This window comes from Camelus dromedarius, chromosome X (genome assembly GCF_036321535.1).
Source record: "Camelus dromedarius isolate mCamDro1 chromosome X, mCamDro1.pat, whole genome shotgun sequence".
NCBI classification, from domain to species: Eukaryota; Metazoa; Chordata; class Mammalia; order Artiodactyla; family Camelidae; genus Camelus; species Camelus dromedarius.
This window is the reverse complement of record NC_087472.1, coordinates 109,944,744-109,964,132: the sequence shown is the minus strand read 5'-3', so window position 1 is coordinate 109,964,132 and position 19,389 is coordinate 109,944,744. Positions and strand designations below refer to the sequence as shown.

Sequence of the window (19,389 nt, the reverse complement as noted above, 5' to 3'; positions counted from 1 at the left end):
GAGGTGAGGATAATAACTGTATGTTGTTTTTTCTTTTTCTTTTTATGGTGGTTTTTGTTTACGGTAGATTGATGGTCCTGATGTTTGAATTGCCTTGAAAAATGGCACCAAAACTCCTCTATCCAAATGAACATCTCCTTTCAAAGCAGTCGACTCGTAAGGCTGCATCCTTGTGCCAGTGATACTGACACTTCTTAAAAACGTTCTTTTAAACACCTCTTTCAGAGCCTCAGGCATTTTCTTTAAGTGTTCTCAGTCATAGCAGGTTTTTCCATGGAATCTAGGTTGATATTTGGGATGATGCCCCCAAGTTTTTATTTAGGAAAATCACATGGGGTTTTATGAAGGATGTGGACGGCTGAGGAAATTATTAGGAGTCAAACGGAAAAAGGAGTAGATGACCCAGAATAGGGCTCGTGTCTTGGAAGTTGATGCATGTGTCCTGCAGGTGTGGCGGGAAGACGGACTGTGAGGGACGAGCTCACCTTCAGGTGTGCCCCGGTCTGGGCTGTCGCCTACCCAGATGACTTTACTGAGTTTGAGTGAAGCCGTTCTTACAGTGAACATACTCTGGGCTGGTTTAGTCAAACCCTTAGCCAGGGTTGAGTTATTCCAGTGTGGCCGTGGTGATGAGATATGGAAATCCATGCTGGGCGCATTGGACCAACACAAAGACAGGCAGAGGATGTCTGATGATCTGTCCATTACACGTGGGACCCTCCTCTCTGTCTCATGCAAAGAAGAGGAAAAGGGGGAGGCTTTTAGACCCAAAGTCAAGTCAGAGAGGCAGATGGAGGATTCCTGGGTTTGCTTGGACTTAGTAAAACAAGAGTCCCAACCCAGGTCTTCTGTGGTCCGCCCAGGGCAGAGCGTTTCCTGGAGCATTTGCTCTTTTCTGTAGTTGAGAAACTCAACCCTTTGGTGCTGCAAAGATGTTCTTTCCCAAGGACGGAGGAACTGCATTGCTGCCCAGGGAGCCTCTAGGTCAAGGCCAAGTTCAAGAGAGCCTATTTTGAAGGTCGTCGGGCAGGGTAGAAAGATGGGAGAAGCCTGGGCGAGTGTTGAGGGTGATGACCATCCTGTTATTCTTTCCACTCACCCTAAGGGCGTCCCTCATTACGGGAGGCAGCTGACAGAGTAGAAATCTGAAAGACCGAAGGTCCTAAGGTGGGAAGAGATGTGATGTATATCCAGATGGACAGTACACAGTGTGTTAATTTTGTAGTTGCGTTTCGTAGAGTTTAAAAAATGTAGGTGTACACCAAAAAACACAATTGCCAGGGCAAAACATGAAAAACAAAAATCCTACTTTCTGCTGATAGAAGGGCACGGGGTGTGAGGTGGAGGAGCTGAGAAGATACAGCCTCCCTCACCTGCGTGGAGCCTGCGCTGTCCGTTGGCCGCGGTCCCGCAGTGCCTGTTTTGTACGGCCTCTCGCTCTCTAAGGGTCTGCACTTGGCTTCCTCAGCGTAACAGGGTCTCCGAGTGCCTTTCCTAGGGTGCAGGAGTGGAACTACTAGGTTGCTTGAGGTTTACTCTCCAGACCTCAGAAAGCACCCCAGGTTTTGGTACCCCGCAGTTAAGCATATTTATCTGATGGTTCAGGTACTTACTTGGTTAACGTATCTCAGTAACGCATGCATATGGTACAAAAGTCAAAGGTACAAAAGGACGAACAGTGAAAAGCCTTCTTGCTGTACTGTTTTTCTCTGCCGCCAGGTCCCACCTCCAGAACCAACTGTGCTGCTGTATTTTTGCCAAATGTGCATTTACCTAATTTTATCGTATTCAAATCAAATGCTCAGGACTAACTGGGGAGAGACCCATTTGGACAGGGTCGGAGGTGGTATTTATTTAAAGTCAGCAACCAACGGTACCACTTTCTGCTGCTTCTAAACTGAGAAGCACCGATGGCAGGGGGAGAAAGGAGAAACTGGGAGGTGGATACAGATGAAAATCCAGGGGGCCCCGTAATCTATCGTCCTGAGCTGCAAACATGCCCTGTAGGGCGACAGTGTGGATGATGATAAATTACCAGTCTCCTCTCCCAAAGCATTTGGGAGAGCAGCTTTTTAAAGGACAGATAAAATATTAACAAGGTCCACACATTTACTCAGCCAATGCGTAATACTAATGCAGCGTGTCACCAGTGGGCCTACTTCCACACTTGTCTGCGATGCTGCAAAGTGACTGTTCCGGCAAAAGAAGACTCGGAACAGAGACTTGAGCTTGTTGAAAGGCGGGGCGGTTTGCAGAGACGCGTATAGTGTCTGTGATTCACTTCCAGAGCGTGCTTGGGGCAGATGGTACGCTGCAGCGGGTTGGGAAGTCGTAGACAAGAGAGAGAAAGTCATAGACAACTCTGTTAGTAAATCTGGCTGGAAGCAGAAAGAAATAGCTGGAGTCGGTCGTGTGACCACAGCAGTGAATCTTCTTTTCCCTGTAGGAAGGGCTTGAACGTCAGCCTTTCCTGCTGCTACCAGCCAGCTTACTGTTGGAACAGAGCGAGTTGTCTGGATAGTGGATACCCGACCCCATCTCGAGTAGTCGCCCACCTCCAGCAGCCACAGAGAGACCTTGCCCTTTATGTATTTGCATGTGTATAGACACACACACACACCTATATAAAGAATATATATGCAAAGGATATGCATGTTTGTTTTCAGATTCTTTTTCATTATCGGTTATTACAAAATATTTAATCTAGTTCCCTGTGCTGTACAGCAGGACTCTCATTTATTTTATATAGAGCAGTTTGTATCTCTTATTCTCAAACTCCCAATTTGCCCTTTCCCTTCCCTTTTTCCCCTTTGGTAACTGTAAGTTTGTTTTCTGTGTCTCTGAGTCTTTTTCTGTTTTGTAAATAAGTTAATTTGTATCATTTTTTAAGATTCCACATATAAGTGATCATATGATATTTGTGTTTTTGCTGAGTTCCTTCACTCAGATAATCTCCAGGTCCATACTGTTGCAAATGGCATTATTTCATTCTTTTTTATGACTGAGTAGTATTCCATTACACACACACACACACACACACACACACACACACACACACACACACAACTTCTTTATCCGTTCATCTGTCGATGGACACTTACGTTGTTGCTTCCATATCTTAGCTGTTGTAAATAGTGCTGCTCTGAACATCAGGATGCATGTGTCTTTTTGAATTAGAGTTTTCATCTCTTCTGTTCATCTTTTCTACACGAGTGTTTGTGCTAGTGCAGATGTTGGTATGAAGGTATTCTGCAGATGTGATTAACACGGGCTGTCAATTGACTGTAAGGAGACCACCCTCCTTAATATGGGTGAACCTCATCCAATCACTTGAAGACCATAAGAGCAAAAATCAAGATTTCCCAGAGTAAAAGAAATTCAGCCTCAAGCCTGTAATCTAGAAATCCTATGTTTCTAGCTGTCCCTGCTGATTTCAGACTTGCCAGAACCACAGACCTACAAGCCAATTTCTCAAAGGTAAATCTCAATAGATGGATAGACCTCCAGACCTATGTAGATATCCCTCTATCTACCAACCTGTCATCTGTCTACCTTTGTCATCTACGCATCTGTCTGTCTGTCTATCCATCCATCCATCCATAAGTATCTACGTGTCTATGTATCTATCTATCTGTGTATCCATATATGTTTCCATCCATCCATCCATTCTGTGTTTCTATGTATCTATGTTTCTGTGTATGTATCTGTCTGTCTGTCTGTCTGTCATTTCTCAACTGTCTATCTTACAAGTTTTGTTTCTCTGGAAGATCCTAGGTGGTACGGTCAGTGTGAGGAGACAGATCAAAATCATTGAGAGCTTACAAGTAACACTATTTCCATCACCAGTTTTCTTTCTTTAAAGTTACCTGTGTCTTGACTGCTCACATCTCAGGCTTCTGTCTGGATAGGTTCACAGCATTTCATCTTTTATTGCCAACCACTCTTCTTTGTTCATTCATCTTCATCAGCATATATTTCTTTTTCTCTCTTGGTTTATTTGCTTTCTTTTCTAATACTTCAATTGCAATCCTATGTTCTTTTACTTATTTCAACAGACTTGTCCAATATAGCATGCCTACAGAGCATCACTATTTACCAGTCACTTTAACATGTCGTTTAAGAAACCTGATTTCCTGAGATCCCAGGAGACGAGCACATGCTTTGTCTGTAATGGATTCAGGTGGATATCATGTCTGATGAAATTAATTAATTATGCAGTTAATATCTGAACATGTCTTGTACGTCTGTCAGTCTGCTACCTAGCTCTCAACCATGTAACCAGGCGTGAATTCTGATGGACTTGCTTTATTTACAACAGTAGTAATACCTAATCATTGTTTTATTCCATATTTCCTTTGCATCTTCCAACTACAAACCTAACTGTTAACTCAGATAGTTAATGTTCACTGAAGCAAAATGAGTATTATTTCATCGAAGGCCATTCAATACATTTTAATAGAGGTTTGGTGCCAGGAAAATCTCCTTACAAAAGCATAGCTCTTGGCAGTTTATGATTTGAAAGCAAAACCAATAACCTTTTAATCTCTACAAACGTCCTGCATTATTTTTATGCAATATTCCGTAGCTAAGAAATCTTTGCCTTTTTTCCTGTGCCAGTTAGTATGTGCACTTTAAGTGTTAAGTGGAATAAACAGATCCCATGGAGAGAAAGAACATACATATATAAAGATAGGTGAATGGTTAATCATGAAAGTAGAAAATAAATTACAAAATAAAGGAAGAAATTTTCTTGTTTACTAGAGTGTCCTTTTTCTTTTAAAATCTTTTGGGGTTTTTTTTTGTAAATTATTTTTCTTGGTTCCCCTCGCTGCTTAAATTTTCCCTGATGTCTTTGCAATGATATTGCTCTGCAGATACCTGAATTCTGTCAGAGCTACAGATCACATGAGTATGTAACCATAGCAACAGACAGCACAGGTAATGGTTCTGATTTTATATAGATTCATGAGCTCTTAAAATTAGACCTTTTCTACTTCAAGGGAAAAAAAAAAGAAAAGAAATAGAAACATCTCCACCCTTAAGAACTACGTATACTGAAAATTTGTATCCATCACAATCATATGCACAAATGATTGCTTCATTGTTAAAGTCTGAGTGAATAAGATGCAGTGAATAAAATGTAGATTCTATCTTGAAAATGTCACAAGGGTAAACTGTACGTTGAGATGGAAAATCCATAAGCCTCACTACTTCACTTGAGTGGAAGGAATCATCTAAATTATATTACAGTTTGAAGGGACGTATGTGTTTACTACTTTAGGAATTTGACCAGTATATGAAGGAGAGCTTTGCTTTGCAAAGATAAGGTTTTTCCAGGTGATATCTAAATCTTGGTGAATTCTTCATTAGTTAGGTCAGCGATAATGAGGCATTGTTGCACAAGGTGAATACCTTAATTAATGAATGCAGCTTAATCTAGCATTTGCAGAAGTGGCTTTCTGTCAGGTGGGGAGGCTGAATGCACACCCGATGTTCCTCTGCCTGCACCACGCTTTCTGGCACTCAGGAAGCCCTCCTGTAGAATACATGAAAATGAGGAGGAGCAGTTGTAGACTCCTGAAGGCACGTATTATGCTGCACATTTGCCAAGGTAATATTTAAACCAAAAAGGTTGACATCAAGAAACCCTATACATTCTGTGACCACCTCATTTTCCTCCTTAAAAATTGCTGGCAGATCTCCATCATAAAGGACATTTTAATTTTCAAGTCGTCCCCCAGTTCGTTCCAGCCCCGATTATGTGCACCACTCCCTCCTCTGGACCATCCATTACTTTTGAGAATCAGTGTCAGTGGAGGAACCTTAAATGCGTATCACTTAGCGAAAGAAGGCAGTCTGAAAAGGCTGCGTGCTGCATGGTTGCACCTGTTTATGACATTGTGGAAAAGATAAAACTGTAGACACAGTGACAGTCTCAGTGGTTGCTTGTGAGGGAGAGGGTCGTGAATAGAGAACAGAGACTTTTTAGGGCAGTGAAACTGCTCCATGTGATACTATAATGATAGATACACATCACTGTACATTTGTCCAAATGCACAGAGTATACAACACCCTGAGGGAACCCTCGGGTGAACTGTGGACTTTGGTTATTACGATGTGTCCATGTAGGTTCGTGCTTGGTTAAAAGAAAAAGGTACCTCTGTGGTGAGGGGTGTTGGTAACAGGGGGGCATTAGTGTCCATGTGTGGGGGTAGGGTTAGGTAGGAGATCTCCTACCTTCCTCTCAATTTAGTTGCAGACTTGCTCTAAAAAATTGTCTTAAAAAAATCAAGACTCAGTTCTCCTTGCATCCTCATTGTTCTGTGTGTTCCAAGGACATCTCTCAGTTCCTGTGCCCCCGTGTCTCCTCAGAGCCAGCGGCCAAGGGAATTCGCTCTCCCCTCTCAGCCGGCAGCCCAGCATGTCCTCTGCCTGCAGCTTAACAGTTGGACACCTGCTGAGACGATGTCATATAGGCTGGTCGCAGCTACCCTGTGGGAAGGTCTGCGTGTGTCTCCTCCATATACAGTAGGGACCCTTCCCCCCATTCCTTGGTTTCCGTTACCCTCAGTCAACCGCAATCTAAAAATATTACATGGAAAATTCCAGAAATAAACAATTCGTAAGTTTTAAATGCCGCCATTCTGAGTAGTGTGAGCCCTGCTGGGGATACGAGTCCTCCCTTTGTCCAGCGTGACTCGCTGTTACTGAGTCCAAACTCATTCTGCTCACCGTACGATGGGCCAGTAAATTGGGACACGAGGTGTTGGGGCAAGGAATAACCAGTCTGTTCGGAAAGCCAGCAGACCCAGAAGATGGGAGACTAACTCCTAGAGAACCATCTACCCAAGTCAGAATTCACACTCCTTTTATACTAAATGTGGTTGGTTATTGTGGACTTCTTGGTGTCAGAATGCTTTGTTCTTGCAGCTGTCCACAGGGGTCAGGTCACAGTGTTCCTGTAAACCTCCAACAAGACAGATGTTATCCTCTGTTCTGCAACTTTTTACCTCTGTATGAATGGAAGAGGGTTACAGTCTTAAATAAAGGTCAGAGCCTTGAGAATGGGTTCTCCTGTAGATTTCAGGCTCGAGGCAACATCCTTCTACAGAAGGTGCAGCACCAGCATGACTGAGCCCAGGGTGCAGCACAGGCTTAGAGCTAAAGGAACAGGTCTCACGTGGAGTCAGATTTGTTCTTCCTGTGACACCGCCTGCTGGTCAGTCAGCAGCTGTTGTCGTGGTATCACCGCGCGTGTATTCAAATAACTCCTGCTTCACAACATCCTGCAGTAGGAATTTTGGAATTTTGTCCTAGGTAATGCCTCACGGTCCTTGCAGCTCTGAAGTTCAATATTTAAACTTCGTCTTGCAAGTCAGTAAAATGAGTCTCAACTGAAGAATCTGGAGATGGCTTTTCCTTGGTGAAGAAAAGCCCTTCCCTGTGTTTTTAGCTGGTCTTTCAGATTGAGGGCTGCAATGTGAGAAAAGACTTGGAATTAGAGAGTGATCCTATGGCATTAACATAGCCTTTTCCTAGTGGATAAATCATATAATCTCATGTTCGCAGGATGCTAACTTTGATGCTGTGAAAAAAAAATTTAGTGACCCCCAAATTTGGGAGTCCTGGATTAATGCATTCCAAAGGTTTTCGTGTTCTGCATTTGTTTTATTTGTATGTTCTTAAAAGCATCCCTTCCTAGAGTATTTGTCATACTCAGTTCCACCTCTGATGTGTGATAACGCGTTAAATCACAAATCCCTGCTTTTCTTGACTCACTCAACACCTGTTAGTTAATTTCAGGAGAACAACGTTCTTCTAAGAAACCGGCGAGTTAAGGCATTATTTTTTTAATGCCCTGATTGTAAATACCCTTACATGGTTAATAGAATGAGCCAATGGCCTTCTCTTAGACCAGAGTTGTTGGCTGCCCGGTAAAATCAGCAGAGGATGTTTTAAAACGTTATTGCCAGATTCTGATTTAATTGGTCTGGAGAGACCCTGGAATTTGTGAAAGCTGCCCAGTTCATTCTAGTGTGCAGCCGAGGGTGGGGACTTCGGATAGAACTGGGTTTTCCGATTGCTTTGCCGTAGTGCTGCCGACCTGTGCGCTGATTTTTTGAGGATGAGGCTTAGGTAAAGTTATACACACAGTGATGGGGAGAGGGGTGAAGCGTATGCCCAGACCCTAGGAGCAGCCAGTGGGGAAAACTCACTTGGGTTTGAGGAAGACCTGAGGTTTCTAAGATGAGTGTGGGCAGTAATATAAGAGAGAAACTTGAAAAAGAAAAGATGGAGGAATACACTGTTCTTCCTGCATCGTGTGCTTTCGCTTTCTTCCAGTCCTAGCAGCCTGGAGCCACGGGAGGTGGATATTTACCTTCAGGTGGCAAGAGGTGTCGAGCAGGGGGAGGGATTCCATTTTTGTGTGAATGGTACTGTTCCTACCACGTGTCGGTATCAGTAAACATTCATCAAGGTAAATGCAGAGTCCTGATTTTTAAAGTCTGAATTAACACTTGATAGAAAGCACATTCATCAAGAATCAGCAGTGATAATCATTCAGCCAATTCCAAAGGAGAGATTGTACTCCTATGAAATTGCACCTCTCCCTTGCGGTGTGTGCCAGCTACAAATAATATGCTTTCCTCTTTGCTTGTGCATGGTTACATTCATTAAAATGCATTCAATTTCTCTTTAATTTGTAAACTGAAGCAAGCAGTCAGTAAGTTTCCCTGAAACCTATTTATTCCATTGCCTTTGTCGCTAGTCTGCAATGCCATCTCTCTACGGGAAATGGGTATTTCTTTCCCGATCTTAAATAATTCACCAGTGTGGTCCCGATGGTGAACATCCATTTCGTTTGCTAGTACAGCACTTCCATCCCCTTTCCTCCTATGATGAAAATCACAAGCCCATTTCAAAAAGTATAGGCAAGATTTATTTTTAAGCCCTGTCTCCTTTCAGAGGAAACACTCTGGACTATATATTTGACTGAAAGAGAAAATGTAAAATGTTTTTTTTTTCTTTTGGCTTTTATGCTTCAAATCTAAAAGTCATTCATTTTTAATCTTCATCCTGAAAGCATTTTCTTTTCCATCTGTACAGTGCCCAGGCATGTCAGGGATGTTTAAGCAGTAAAGACAAAAAGTTTTCTGTGTCTGTTTCTATTCTTTTGACAACATAGAGCTGAAAATATCTGGGGAAAGAAAGGCTTCTGGAAATACCACGTCGTGCACTGTGCTCATGGCTCTGCCTGCTGTGTATTATTTAGTATATCGTAGATGGGGAAACTCACTTTGCGCTCGGGGTTTGGAAAGAGATTTTCCAAAGGTGGCTTTGGGCCCGAGTTCTGCTGCTGCCAAATCACATTTGCAGGGATGCGTGTCTCCGGGTCCCCCACGCTCAGTTTCCACCTGATGCACACAACTGCTCTTGGTCTCCTGCTCTGAGCATGTTGTCCTGTTACCGCAGAGTCTGATAACTTTAGAGGGCTCTCTGCATTTCCCCAGTACCCCTGGCCTGCTGGCCTCACACAGGGATGGAGAAGGAGAGTGGGTACCAGATTTGGGAATAGACAGCTTACGAGAAAATGCATGGGCAAGCGCCAAGCAAAACACGGAGCTGGCTGCCTTTGTAACTTCCTCACTCATTTGGTCTTTCCCCAGCCCGGTTCCTGGCTGCTTCCTCTGGGTCTGGGGTCTTGGTGCCCAACGTGCCATTGTGGCTGTAACCGTCTGGATCTGGGAGGCCACCCCTGAGCTGCCTGCCTGCCTGCCTGCCTCTGGGATACACGTCCCACCCCCAGAACCACCTCTCCCTCATTCTGTCTTTTTTCCCATCATAATGCTTCCATCAGGATAAACTTCAGCAAATCAAGGTGACTGAAATCCTGAAGGGAAAAGAGGTTAGCTCGTTTCACAAAGTAGGCTAAATGCACACGACGCACTAATGGGCTTCGTCTGCCGTGTTCAGACTGTCTTCTTGCCCTTTGAATACGTCTGTATTTGAGGCTTGGTTCCAAGGCCACCCCCCCCCCCCCAGTATCGCCCACTGCCTCGCGCCCCATTTTCACACCACCTTTGTTGGAATGAATCTTACTTAGCATTGTCACCATTTTTTTTTTTTTAACTTCTTCTGGGCTTTTTATTCTGCCTCGTAGAGTAGTTGTTTGTCCTGATTTGTAGAAGCTATGTGAGGGCAGAGGTCAAGTTGCTAATGGTCTTACCATATTCCGACAATTCTGGTGGATACAACAATTTTGAAACCCAGAAGGCTCACCCCCACTATGCCTCCATCCTTGGCTCCCCCTGCTGAGGTGAAACACTGGATTTTGTTATTGTCTGCATCCCTTGATACGTAGACCTGAATTACAAATATGTCGATGTTGTTCATTTGTGTGTGATTTGACTGTTTTTAAATGCACAGTTCTTTAATTAAACATTTGCAGTTTTGTGAAACCATTTTCATCCATCTGGTGAAATCAAATACTCAAAGCAAAAAAAAAAAAGATTCTACTTAAAATTTATGCTTTTCTAAAAATTGTATATGGGGCCACTATGTGATATGAATAGACTGAAATAGGATAGCATGTTTTTGCAAAAATAAGAGTTGTTATTCTTTACGGCAACTTGTATAGTTAGATTTTTCTTAATCAGTGGACTGATTTACTCCATTTTCTATCTTGTTGTTGTTGTTAGCTGAGTCACATACGGCTATTTTTAACTTCTCATAAGCATATGCAGAAACCCTAAAATTGAGAAAGGCATTATATTAACAATGTCTATTCTCCCCGAGTGAAAGAAGACTTCTGCTTGTAGAAGTTTAATTTGCAAGGTACAATTTATAACACTGCGAAGAGACATTTCTCTTGAAACCACGAGCCATATCATTTCTTTCCTCATTCGACATCTGCAGAGTGAGAGTAAATATTTCTTAATTTAGAGGAAGGTAAGGCTATTTTTCAAGTGAATCTTCTAAATTAATCACTGGAGTAGGCGTGATTTCCTCCATCCCACGTCTGCCTTAAATGTGGTACCTGCACAGATGGACCGAATGCAAAAATAGCTCAAGATTGAAATAGGTGATACTGTCTCACAGAGCAGAGATGTCTCAGTGACATGAAAGTAGCCGTTTTTTATACTTCTAGATTTCTGATGGCTTTATTTATTTCACAGAGTTTCTCTGTTTGGGATGTAATTATTGGAATGGTTTGTCTTTCAAAAGCTTTTTATTTCTCTCGTAAAATTGAATCACTTGTTGATAATGAACCAGTGTTATATTTTTGGCTACCTCTCCATGTGTTTTCTACCTAAGTCATTGATTTAGCTACACCTTGTCTTGTTCCGGAAGCTTCCAAGGAGGTGTAACCCTGTTAGGAAATGTTACCATGTCTTGTTCTCCGTTTGGAGATAATAGAACTCTGGCAGATGAAGGTTAAAAGGTCAGGAGAGGATTCTAGAGTAGGAATTGGATTCTAGTCATGTGTTCAACAAAATATGCCACGTCCAAAGTATTTCAAGTAAATGTACCTGTGATGGGGAGGAGGGTACAGCTCAAGTGGTAGGGCGCATGCTTAGCGAGCACGAGCTCCTGGGTGCAGTCCCCAGTACCTCCATTAAAAAGAAAAATTCAATCAATAAACCTAATTACCCCCCAAAAATAAAAATAAATAAATTTACCTGTGAAGATGCTCACAAACACGCAGACGCACCTATGGATCCTGGTCGTCAGGCCCAGCCTCGACTGGCTCACTCCATGCAGTTCCCTGGCCCTTTCGGTGGAGGGGTCATGTCTCTTGTTGCTTCTCGTCTTAACAAAATACCACAGATTTAAACATCGAACACTCGTTCTCTCACAGTTCTGCAGGCTGGACGTTTGAGGCCAGGGCACCAGCACGGTCAGGGTTTTAGTCCATTAAGGCTGCTACAACAAAATGCCCCAGACTGGGTGGCGTATAAACTCTAGGGACATATTCCTCACGGTTCTGGAGGCTGGGAAGTCCAAGCTCAAGGTGCCACCAGATCCAGTGCCTTGTGAGATGCTGCTTCCTGGTTCACTGCTGTGTTCTCACGTGGTGCGAGGGGTGAGGGGCCCTCTGGGCTCCTGTATAATGGCCCGAATCCCAGTCGTGAGGGGGTAGCCTTACCTCCCGAAGGCCACGCCTCAGAGAACAGTCCTTTTGGAGATTAGGATTTCACGTGTGAATTTGCAGGGAGGGGAACACGAACAGTCAGTCTGTGGCAGTCGCGTTCTGGTGAGGGCTCGCTTCCTGGCTTGCAGACGGCCACCTTCCTGCCGTGTCCTCACCCTGGTGGAGAGAGGAAGCTCTGGTGTCTCTTCCTCTGCTTATAAGGACCCTAATCCCATCCCAGGGGACCCATCCTCTCCATCTCATCCAAACCTCATCCTGTCCCATGGGCCCCACCTCCAAATGCCATCACATGAGGGATCAGGGCTGCAGACTGTGAATTTGGGGGGCACACAATTCAGTCCATAGCTCTGCCCGTTCTGTGTGAAATTTTAAATTCACTGTGAGATCTTGTCTTTGCTTCTAATATGAACTGAGAGAGAAAACGTACAAAGTAAAACTTGAAGAGTGATGGCCAAACACCCAAACAAGGAAATGATTTCCTTGGAACAGAAACCAAACAGGAACGCCAAGCAGCCACGGCCAGGGATGTTGGGCCATAGGTCCAGAAGCAGGGAGACACTGGGCATTCAGTTGTTACGAAACAATAGGCCAGTGTCCTTGTGAGTCTGTGAAATTGACCTCATCCTTTCCTGAAAGACGAATATTTACATGATATATATATATATATATATATAAATTTTTTTTTTAATGGCGGTACTGGGGATTGAACCCAGGACGTTGTGCATGCTAAGCATGTGCTCTACCACTGAGCTGTGTCCACTATTGCTACTTTCAATCCTCTTGGAAGTTCACCCTCACCATTAATATTTTATTAGTATCCATCTCTGTACTGGTTTATTTTGCCTTTATTCAGGACCACTTCTATAATGAAACAGAAGATTTTGTAGGGGAAATGTAAATGGGATCAAATCTTCCAAACTGTTCTCCCCTTAGAAGTAACCGTCTACACAACCAGATGAAACGTGCGATTTCCCACAGTGATACAAACTTCCTTCACGGGTAAGAAAATCTCTTGAGTCTTTTTTCCAGTCCTTACTGCTCTTTGCAGACCGGCAGTATCTAGCTTGCAGCATTCCCTGCTAACGTAGGCAAGGGAGACATGGGAGGGGTAACATGGGGAAGCCCTCCGTTTTAGACCGGGTTCTGAAGGTCTTTGCCGATACAGACATTTTGCCTTGTGATCCATTCTGCCGTGTCGCCGAGCACTTTCTTTCTCTGACCTCCTCTCCAGCGGCACCGCTGTTTGCCCACTGCAGACCGCGCAGTGTCTGTCCGTGGGCTCCTGCCCTGCAATGGGGGACAGCAGCTCAGGTCCTGGCAGTCGGTCTTGCTTGGATGCTTCTCTCTCTCTCTCTCTCTTTTTTTAATTGAAGCAGAGTCAGTTACAGCGTTGTGTCAGCACCATGTTTCAGTCACGCACACACACACATAGATTCCTTTACGTGTTCTTCTTCACTGTAGGTGACTGCAAGGTACTGAGTATAGTTCCCTGTGCTGTACAGTGTAGGCTTGCGTTTTATCTCTCTTAAATACAGTCATCAGTGTCTGCAAGTCTCGGGTGCTTCTTACTTGTATTTTTCCTCGTAGCGTTGCTCTTGTGCTCAGCATTATAGCCTTAGGGTACACGTGTAACCAACGACTCTATTACCGACATAAAACATACGGAAACGTACTGCCCTGTTTTTTCAAAAAACATACAACATCACACATTCAGATAATTAATAAAATAACTAACCACAGAAAGTCTTTAGAGAAAGATTAAAGAAAGGATGAAGTCGATTTGATTCTTCCATCGTGAGGCTCAAGACCAGTGACCGTTCTTTCCTTCTGCCAGTGCATCCTCTTTACAGACATAGGAATACTTTGATTGAATAAGTGATCCCAAGAGAAGGACAAGGATGACTCTCCTAGAACACACAGACACACGTGCACACACATGGGCATTTCTCAGGGAAACCCATGCCTGGTCTGCCTGCTGAGGGCTGCTTCTTGCTGGTCGCCCAGCTGAGTAATACACGAAATTGTAATCCATGATACTGGAGAGGGAAAATGTGCAAATAATATTGTGGGCATGAACCTTGCCTTTCCGAGGGGCCAGTGCTTGGACAGAGTGGTTAAAAAAAAAAGAATCACCACTGCACAAAATAGAACTCAGTCACAGTGACTTAGAGGGGAGAACGCTTGGATATCTGGGGGGCCAGCAAAGCTGTGTGGCGTTGCCCAGGAGAAAGAGACATACAGAAGGCTAAGTATGGGGGGTTCACATTAAAAACCATCTGCCCAGCAGCTAGGACGTCCATTCACTGACGGTCAGCCCCCTAACGGTGCCTGTCCGTGCAGACTCCACCGGACTTGGAATTGAAGAAAGGCTAGTGGATCTTGGCTTAATCAAGGGTACCCTTTGTAGAATGATGGTACCATTCCTGATCCGATGAGCTCCTTTAGTCCTTCCGGTAAATGTTACCCACCCCGTACCGTCACTTCCTTTGATACACCTTGCAGTGGAAGGAATAACTCTTATGTGCTGATTCATCGTAACTTAAAGAGCGACAGCCTGCAGCGTCTCCGTCTGGATTGGAAATCCATGGCCAAGCCCGTATCTGGGGGACCGTGCCACCAGCCCGTGGTCCTGAGATGAGGTGGGACGTGTGTCCCCACCCCTCTTGGCTCAGGAGTCTGTCAGCATACAGCAGCGCACGGCCTGCAGGGCAGCACGTCGTGCTCCTATCTCGGCAGAGGAAGCCGGAGCAGTGTCAGCCCGCGCTCCCGCCCCGGCTCCCTCACCCCATCCTTTCCCGCTTCCTGAGCCCAGCAGTGTGTTGACTTGACATACAGGGCGTGTGCTCCCACCTCGGACAGCCTGGGTGTATTCCTGGTCCCACGTCTGATCTGTAAGCCCGGCGGTGGATTCCACCTCTCGGCCCGCACTTTCCTCCACTGTGAAGTGGGTGTGTTCATGCCCGCCTCACTGGGTAACTCTGAAGACTCACCTGTGGACGTGCCTAAGCAGAGAGGCAGGATGTCTCACGTTTAAAAGACCCGATAGAATCAGCAGTGCCTTTTCCGTACGGACCTCTCTCTGGGGAGGCCCGCCGGGATCGAGCCTTCCCCGACGGGCGCACCGCACGTCAGCCCCCAGCCCCAGGACGGTGCAGGGTCAGCGCTGTGCTGGCGGATGATACCGCCGTGTGTGACTGCCCACGCCAGCTTGGAACATAACTGGATGGGATTTCTCTCACTTGGACGTTCCTCCAGTGCCTTCCCCCACCATCCACGTCAAATCCTCGGTTTCATCAGTCGTCCACAGGGAGACACCATTACCAGTCTCTCACCCCTGCATCCCACAGGCTTTCCTTCAAAGGAGAATTTTAACCAACCAGGACCCTGGGGGGCCTTCCAGAGTCAGGCTGCTCCCCATATCCTCTCTGAAGGACCCAGATAATAGTATCTCATATATATTTTCTGAGTTTTTCAGATGTTTAAAAACCACCCCCAAAGGGAAGAAATTAAGTGCTTCATGATGGAGAGGATGTAGTCCCCAGACCTGGCGCCTAGGGGTTGACCATGTGGACCACACTCTTACCTCCACGTCAGCCATCACCCAGTTGGGCATGAGCTGATCACGGACCCTGAGCCCCACCTCCCTTACCTGGCCTTTAACCATGATTTGCTGAACCCCTTCCAGGAGTTTGGGGTTTTCTTGGGCCAGAGCCACCCTGTGCTCCCTGCTCGGCCCTGCAGTAAACCCTTCTCTGCCTCAAACTCCGATGTTCCAGTTTGGCCTCACGGTGCCTTGGTCACAGGGACTTCTATTTGGCAACAAAATCTCCCAGCATGGGAATTGTACCTCTGAAAGAAAAGAAAAATAAAAAACCCCGTGAGGGCTGCATGTGTATAGATATTAAAAATGACGGTGGGTCCTTGCTTGTCTGGGCCATGACTCTGGCCAAGCGTCCTCATAGTGTCTTACATGTGTGTAAGCTGCTTACTTGGGCTCAAAGTCTGATAAAAACGAGAAAAGCAGGAGGATGTGGGTTTGAGCATTTCAAGCACCCTACGGCAGGGGAAGGTGCCAGTTGTTCTGTCTGGATTCTAGCCTGTTGTCACGAGGTGATTTTGTTCTTGCGCATCTAGTGAGCGCGTGACATGTGGTCGTTTCATCAGCAGTTGTGGCCCCGGATGACACCTTAAGTGTGATGGGCACACATATGCTAATTTTCTTAAAGAAAGCAAGATTATTAAACCGGTTCCTGTCGCAGGTGGCAGGCAGGGGGTCTGCCTTCTCCTGGTTCTCACAAAGCCTCCTGTTTCCCAGTTTAGAGCACCTCGTGAGGTCTGGTCAGGGCAGCGGGACGCGGGCCCTATTTAGTCAGCATGGAATTTGCTCTCTTCTTTTGTCCCCAGTGATTAAAGCAAAAGTCCAACCTTTCTGGGAGTTTTGGAGCCACGGGCGAAAGAGAGAGACAGGAGAGGAGAAAATGTACTTTCTGGAGGGAATCCTAGCCAGACCGCAGCTGCTGCTTCTCTGAATTGGCTGCTTCTTTTCTCTACAAACATCTTTTTCTTGGTCTGTTTGCCTCCCCTGACTTGAGATCCAGAACACGCTGTGGTTCTTCAGCAGCCTGGTTTACAGACTTGCACACGTCTCTTGAACGTCACCACACCCAGCTGAAATACCGGATGCAGTGGGCATGGCTTTATTTAACGAACACTCCGAGTCCTTTCTGACTGCGGGGCGCCATGTGAAATGGTTCACCTGCACTAAGTCCACTTGCTGGGGGCCCCGCCACCTACAGGGGAAGACGCAGAGGGCCTGGGAGGTGACGTACGTGTCAGGATGCTGGGCGCTCGCTGTCGGATCTGTCTTCCCAAATCTGGGCTCTGAACACTTGCCCCCTCCCCAACCCTGCATGAAAGTGTTAAGATAATTAAGCAAAATGATGGGTGTCAAGCATCCAGCAATCACGCATGGAAGTTGCTCTCAGTTTTCCTGATGCGGCTTTATTGCTGTGACCTAGCGTTCTTGCCTTTAGCCTCTGTCCCCCACGACTCAGCCCTTGCACTGCAGGACTTGTGTGTGCTTTAACCTCCACTGAGGTGATCGTGGCACCGGCTCCTAGACCGATCCTTTAGCCAGGGCCTTCCACCAGCCAGCATCCTCCCTCAGCAAGCCTGTCCCTAGTCACTCCCTCCCTCAAGCCTTGTAAGCTGCTTGGAAGCAGGAGGTCAGTCCCTGAAGGGCTACCTTGCGTTTGTGGTTCCATCGGCACTTACTGATTGACCGCTGACCACACAGAAGGAAGATCCCGGGATGAAGCCTTCCTCGGACTTTGCCTCCGTACCATCCGGCCTCTGAGTCAGTCCTCTGCCGTCTTGCTCCCTCACAGGATGGGTTAATCTGGTGTGAGATAGACGCTTATTTCAAAGAAGAGACAAATACAGTCCTTTGGAATGTTTTTCTAATTCTGTTATGGGTTATCTGTGGATGTGTAAGTGGTTCCCATGGGAGGGCTGCTCTTCAGAGAACTGTGTGTAAGGTGCAGACTTCTCCAGGTTTGCCGCTGCCTTATCTTTGCAAAGGGGGAAACCTTTGAAAGAGAATTTCTTCCTGAAGCATCATTTGGAAAATGTTCTAGGTCTTCCTGATACGTAATCAGCTTTATAACGACTTGAGATTATTTTGTAATCAGAATATCGAGAGTTAATATATTCTTCCCTTATTGTATATACAAAGGCATTCACGGAGTGTTAAGAAGAGAACAGGATAAAATGTACTCAGACAGGACTTAAGAACAAAGAAACAGAAACACAAGACTCAATGACCAAATTTAAATTTGCATTGAAATTATGAAAGAATGGAACTGACAGGAAAAAAATAATCCATTTTCTGGCATGCAAAAACATGGGACACTTTCCCAGAAAAATAGGAAAAATAGATTTAAATGGCAAGAGACTAAATTTATAAGTGAAAAGAAAAGAATCAAATTATAATTAGTGTTCTGGAAGATGATTTGAAAGTAAATGGAGCAGAAATAATAGTCAAGGTTTGTAACAAAAGAAAACTCAACTAAAGTGAGGAAATAACAAGGTTCCAGTTTGAATGGCTTCACTTGGGGTTGCAGTCAGTAAATAAGTTAATAAAAATGAAATCCAGTCGACATTCTGGGCTGCCGTAGCTTAAATGAAAGTGAAGTAGCATCTCTCAGTCCCCTGGGAAATGAAGCAGGTGACATGGAACGAGAGAGCAAGACAGGGCTGGTCTCGAGCACCATGTGCTAAAAGATGGGGCCTGTCTACGGAATGTTGATCAAGGGTTAGTATTCCTGACCCAAGAATTCAACCCAAGATTTTCCCCAAAGGTGAAGGCGAGTGAAAGGTATTCCCAGGCGTGCGGTGGTTCACAGTGTAGACCACGCCCATGCAAAGAGAGTTTTTGAAGACAGTTACTTGAAAACATATGTCTTTCTACCAAGATACAGATTAAAATAATGAATAGAATGTTGTTCTGGTGATGGGACTCTGATTTAATTGTCTGTCCAGCTTTCTGGACAATGATGGAAAATGTGATTGTGATTGAAACAGTGAACTCAAAGTGATTTTTGAAAAGGGTGACATGGGGCAAAGAATAGTCACCGTAGTAGGCACTGTTAGGCACTTCCTAGGCGCTACTCACTGTATTTTGGAGTTTATCCAAGTCATCTCTTCAGTCTCCTGGTGATCACAGGAGTTACGTATTAGAGATACAGTTACGTATTATAGATAGATTTTAAAAAACAGGGTCAGATGACATTATGTCCCCAAGGTGATAATGGAAATTGTGTAAGAACCAGATTCAGGATTACAACAACAAATGTGATGACTGATTAATTACAATACATTAGTCCTCCAATCCTCCAACAGCTTCCTCATATCCGCTCAACAGACTTACGTGGGGAACATCAGATTTCAGTGATGTCTATGTGCCCCCCTTCAGAGATCCTGATTTTATTTCTGGGGTGCCGTGTGGTCTTTGAAGTTTTGTGCAAACCACTGGCTGAGCCTAATATGCATGCAAATTTGGGAGCCACTGATCTAGACAGTAATATTTCATTTCCTCTTCAAAGGCCTGGAAATGGTGTGAGAGGAGCAGACAGAAGTTTACACCTGTCATTGTTCAGATGGAATCATCCACAGTGATTGGTGTGTTTCTCATTTTGACACTGAAAGATTCGTTGATCTGAACTGAATTCACTCCA

At 45.0% G+C, this 19,389-nt stretch overlaps 1 protein-coding gene and 2 long non-coding RNA genes across 3 annotated transcripts in view; 1 reads left to right on the top strand and 2 right to left on the bottom strand.

The window, feature by feature from the left end:
• Positions 1-19,389, top strand: part of LOC116150842 (uncharacterized) — a 253,084-nt gene that overhangs the window by 197,718 nt on the left and 35,977 nt on the right. The window lies entirely within an intron of this gene.
• On the bottom strand, positions 7,255-16,428 carry LOC135320213 (uncharacterized). Its single transcript, XR_010379456.1, has 3 exons — positions 15,804-16,428; positions 11,682-12,310; positions 7,255-7,473 (listed from the first exon to the last, which is right to left on the bottom strand). It is a non-coding gene; the product is annotated as an uncharacterized LOC135320213 (long non-coding RNA).
• Positions 17,318-19,389, bottom strand: part of LOC105086566 (patatin-like phospholipase domain-containing protein 4) — a 90,575-nt gene continuing 88,503 nt past the window's right edge. The window contains exon 7 of the mRNA XM_064482615.1: positions 17,318-17,552. Coding sequence (XP_064338685.1) covers positions 17,349-17,552 — 204 coding nt within the window. The 3' untranslated portion in view covers positions 17,318-17,348. The remainder of the gene's footprint in view (positions 17,553-19,389) is intronic.